The sequence below is a fragment of the Thrips palmi genome, unplaced genomic scaffold (genome assembly GCF_012932325.1).
Source record: "Thrips palmi isolate BJ-2018 unplaced genomic scaffold, TpBJ-2018v1 HiC_scaffold_17, whole genome shotgun sequence".
Lineage (NCBI taxonomy): Eukaryota > Metazoa > Arthropoda > Insecta > Thysanoptera > Thripidae > Thrips > Thrips palmi.
In genome coordinates, this window is record NW_023144626.1 from 14,049,206 (window position 1) to 14,053,410 (window position 4,205).

The following is a 4,205-nucleotide window of genomic DNA, read 5'->3' on the forward strand; positions in this document are numbered from 1 at the left end:
GGCGAGGGGGTATGCACCGCATAGTCGGTTCACTCTATCTGTAATCACGCGTAATAATCGCGTAATAGTCGCGTAATAGCCGAAATTGTAAAAATTTATCATTTTGGTGTTTTTTAGGCCGTTTTTAGCAAAATTTCCGTTTAAATTTGTGGCGTAATAGAGCGTAATGGTAATAGTCGGTACACAGGTTCAGAGAGCGCATACCCCCTCGGCTGGGGGGCTGACGACGCGCCTGTCGCCAGGAATTGCACGGCCGGGCCCCGAGCAGGACGGCGTCGGCCCCGCGGCCCCTCGAGCTGCGGCCGGATGATGGTCCCCTCGTCGACGGCCAGGCCCGTGGTGCTGGCGATGTGCTGCGCCGCCACGCCCACGCTGCTCGCCGCTCTGCCCCGCACCGCGCCAGCCCGGGGCACCACGCCTCGGGCTCGGCGCATTTTGGGGGAGTCCGGGGGGCGCTTTGGGGGCGACGTTGAGGCGCAGCGCCGTGGGCAGCACGTCCTGGACTGCCTCAAACCATGTCGACCGGACGTCCACTGGCAGGCCCTTGTGGTGGACGCACCGCCAAACTCGCTGCTGCACGTCGTCGGGAACGCCGCGCATGGCCCTGGCACGGGCACGTCGGCGGCGAGGGGGGCGGTGTAGAGGGCCTTGGTGAGGTCCTTGCCGACCAGGCCCGGGACGGCGGCGAAAGCGGGGCTCCTGCAGGACACGCTGAAGTGCTTGACGCAGGCCGGCACCGACGGCGCGTCCGCGTAGCGCTGCTGCAGGAAGCGCAGCCAGCACCCGAGACGGTCTTGAAGTCCGCGCGCGCCGAGCTCTCCCAGCGTGCCGCCAGCATGGCGCGGGCCTTGCGCGCAGGGTCCTGCAGTCCGAGGCCGCCGCGCTCCCCGGGCTGCACCATCACGTCGAAGGGACGCGGACGGGCTTGGTGGCCCAGAGAAACTTCCCCCGAGCTTTCCGGACCATGCCGCAATACTTTGGGGGGGAGCGGCGCGACGGCGGCGAGGTGCCAGAGCAGGGGCAGTACGTAGGTGTTTCAGTACTGCACCCGCTGCACCAGGTTGAAGGCGCGCAGCCTGGCGTCCACGAGCAGGGCGCGGAGCACCCCGACGCGGCCCGGCCAGTTGGCAGTGGCGAGTCCGCTCGTCTTCGCAGTGAAGTGGACTCCGAGCAGCTTGATCTCCTTGGCGACGGGGTACGGCAGCGGCGCGCGGCGCGGCCAGCGTCCGACGGGGAGGGCCATGGACTTGGCATCGTTGACACGTAATCCCGACTCGGCGCCGAACTCCTCCAGGGTGTCCACGAGCACGGCCACCTCCGCGACGTCCTGCAGCACCACCACAGTGTCGTCGACGTACGCGGACCCCGCAAGCCTGCCGTCCGTGCCCTCGACGCGGACCCACAGTGGTACGAAACGGCTAAAAATGCGACAAAAATATTTGAGCCTTCCAAAGGACTTCTTGGGCCATAAAAAAGTTAAAAAAGTGTCACAAAGGTGCACCGGAGCTATATTGCCAGAGTAGGGTCGCAAAAACCTCAAAAAACGCCGAAAAATGCCGTTTTTGGGGTCTTTCCCTGTGATTAAAATGACTTCTAATTCGAATCCGCACTATCTCTAAGCGCCAAAAGATAGCCTAATATATGTACTTTGAAACCCTGACAGCCCCTAGGCGACCAGACACCCGGGATTTTTAATACACGCAACTTAAGGTAAAATAAATTGTCTGAAAACCCGAAAAAAAACCCTTTTTCAGGGCCAAACCCGAGCAGATTAATATCAGTTGCTGTCAAATGGCAATAATGGCTGACAAATAGACTCTTTCACTCATCGCGAAGTAAAGAAATATAGTCCTCAAAATGTCGGGAACCGGTAGCGCACCAGCGGCTATCATTGTAAACAGTCAAAAGCTGAATCCTGATTGGTTACAAGCGTAGCTCTGGACGAAGCTCACTGCAGTGGCCGCTAGGTGCCGCGCAGCTTCACTGAGATTCCGAACGCTTTGGGTATAGCACGTATGGCGCAATGCAGCTGAGATATCGCACCATACGTACAATTCCATAGTCATATTGCATCTTACGTGTAATGCGTCCCGAAAATGCCGTTTGCTAATGCGTGAGGATGGGGGGGGGGGCATTGCCCTCAATGTGCAATGCTTTTGCATTGCAACAGCTATACTCATAGCGTTTGGATTTTCAGTGTCCGTTTCCGTTAAATTAACGTTTAATGGCATTGCACGTATGGTGCGATATCTCAGCTGCATTGCACCATACGTGCTATACTCAAAGCGTTCGGAATCTCAGTGAAGCTGCGCGGCACCTAGCGGCCACTTCAGTGAGCTTCGTCCAGAGCTACGCTTGTAACCAATCAGGATTCAGCTTTTGACTGTTTACAATGATAGCCGCTGGTGCGCTACTGGTTCCCGACATTTTGAGAACTATATTTCTTTACTTCGCGATGAGTGAAAGAGTCTATTTGTCAGCCATTATTGCCATTTGACAGCAACTGATATTAATCTGCTCTGGTTTGGCCCTGAAAAAGGCTTTTTTTCGGGTTTTCAGACAATTTATTTTACCTTAAGTTGCGTGTATTAAAAATCCCGGGTGTCTGGTCGCCTAGGGGCTGTCAGGGTTTCAAAGTACATATATTAGGCTATCTTTTGGCGCTTAGAGATAGTGCGGATTCGAATTAGAAGTCATTTTAATCACAGGGAAAGACCCCAAAAACGGCATTTTTCGGCGTTTTTTGAGGTTTTTGCGACTTTACACTGGCAATAAAGCTCCGGTGCACCTTTGTGACACTTTTTCAACTTTTTTATGGCCCAAGAAGTCCTTTGGAAGGCTCAAATATTTTTGTCGCATTTTTAGCCGTTTCGTACCACTGTGGGACCCCGACGAGCCTGGTGTCCAAGGCCTTGAGCAGCGGCGAGCTGGCGATGCAGTACAGCAGCATGGACACCGGACAGCCCTGCTTGATGCCCTGGAGCAGGTCCACGGCCTCGGTGATCACGCCGTTGACGGAGATCTTGGTGGTGGCGCCCTCGTACATGGGTAAAATTCAAGGGGATTGACACGACCTGAACCTCATGTCGTCAGAACTTGATCAAAGTTTGCTCAAATGTTACCCCCATAGGGGTAAGTAAGCCCATAAAATTTGAACCTCTAGCTCAACTAACATGGTCGCAGTGAGCAATCTAATTTTCGCCTGAATTCATTTTTACCTTTTTCAGCAAAATGCACATTTTTGGAAACGTCGTCGCGCTGGCCGCCCGACGGCCTTTCCTCCCTCCGCCTGATCGACGTTCCTAGACTCAAAATTGTCTGGGGAATCCGAATCTGCGTCGGTTTTCCGATAGCGGTCCGATAAAAATCCAAAAATGGCACTTTTTTACGGAAATTTAGTTATTTGGGGTTTACGCGACAGGCCGTATCCACTAGCCCCCATCCAAACATGCCCGTTTCAACTTTTTTTCAGTTAAGGGACACCATAGCTTATTTTAAGATGGGCCCTGATATTGTGTATGGGTCTCGTTTAGGAGCTAGCCCCATGCCCAACTTTTGACTTTTTCCCTAAAACTTGTTTTTCTATGAAACCTTTAAAAAGGCATGGCCTCCTCAAAAACGTCCTCGGCGGCAAATAAAGTAGTCTAACGGACGCAGAATTTCCCGAGGATCACGATGCTGCACGTGCATTTGAGTTTTGGAGCCTCAAACACAGTCAAAACTCCAATAAACAACAAATTTATATTTAATGCCACAAAATGTTGAACGGCAATTACGACCTTATTCCCCGTCGCAAGGCCGCTTGGCCGTTGCCTACACTCTAAATGTCTTACAATGAAATTTCACCTATGTTATTCGTATGTTACAGTAAATTCGGCGCAAGCATAATACGAAGCAATATTCCTTCGTAATACGAATCTTTTTAGCTTTTTCATTGTAGGATACAAAGAAAAACCTTCGTAATACGAAGAAAAACCGCCTTCGTATTATGCTTGCGCCATTTCCTTCGTATTATGGGAAATTCCTTCGTAAGACATTTAGAGTGTACTCGGACTCCTTGGAGTTTCCACTTTGAGAATAAGCAGGAAAGGGTCAGCAGCCCACACTGGAAACTGCGGATTTCCCCATAAGGGCGAGGCACCGCGCCGCCCAGGTGGGCAACCAGTTTGACGCACCCTCGGCCACAGGCGGTGGAGGTCGCGCGC

General features: G+C 53.0%; 1 protein-coding gene across 1 annotated transcript; it reads right to left on the reverse strand.

The window, feature by feature from the left end:
• Nucleotides 1–475: 475 nt before the first annotated feature.
• Nucleotides 476–2,952, reverse strand: LOC117643635. The gene is made up of 2 exons (XM_034382631.1): nt 2,888–2,952; nt 476–1,399 (listed from the first exon to the last, which is right to left on the reverse strand). Exons 1-2 carry the CDS (start codon nt 2,948–2,950, stop codon nt 1,037–1,039), a joined length of 426 nt encoding a protein of 141 aa, XP_034238522.1. The 5' UTR covers nt 2,951–2,952; the 3' UTR covers nt 476–1,036.
• Between the last annotated feature and the right edge of the window lie 1,253 nt (nt 2,953–4,205).

What these genes read in the sequence shown, in the direction of transcription:
- LOC117643635 (XM_034382631.1), bottom strand. Translation starts at nt 2,950, where the DNA reads ATGCTGCTGTACTGCATCGCCAGCTCGCCGCTGCTCAAGGCCTTGGAC. An exon ending in TGGACACCAGGCTCGTCGGG is followed by an intron (nt 1,400 to 2,887) that starts GTCCCACAGTGG and finishes GTACCACTGTGG; the next exon opens with GTCCGCGTCGAGGGCACGGA.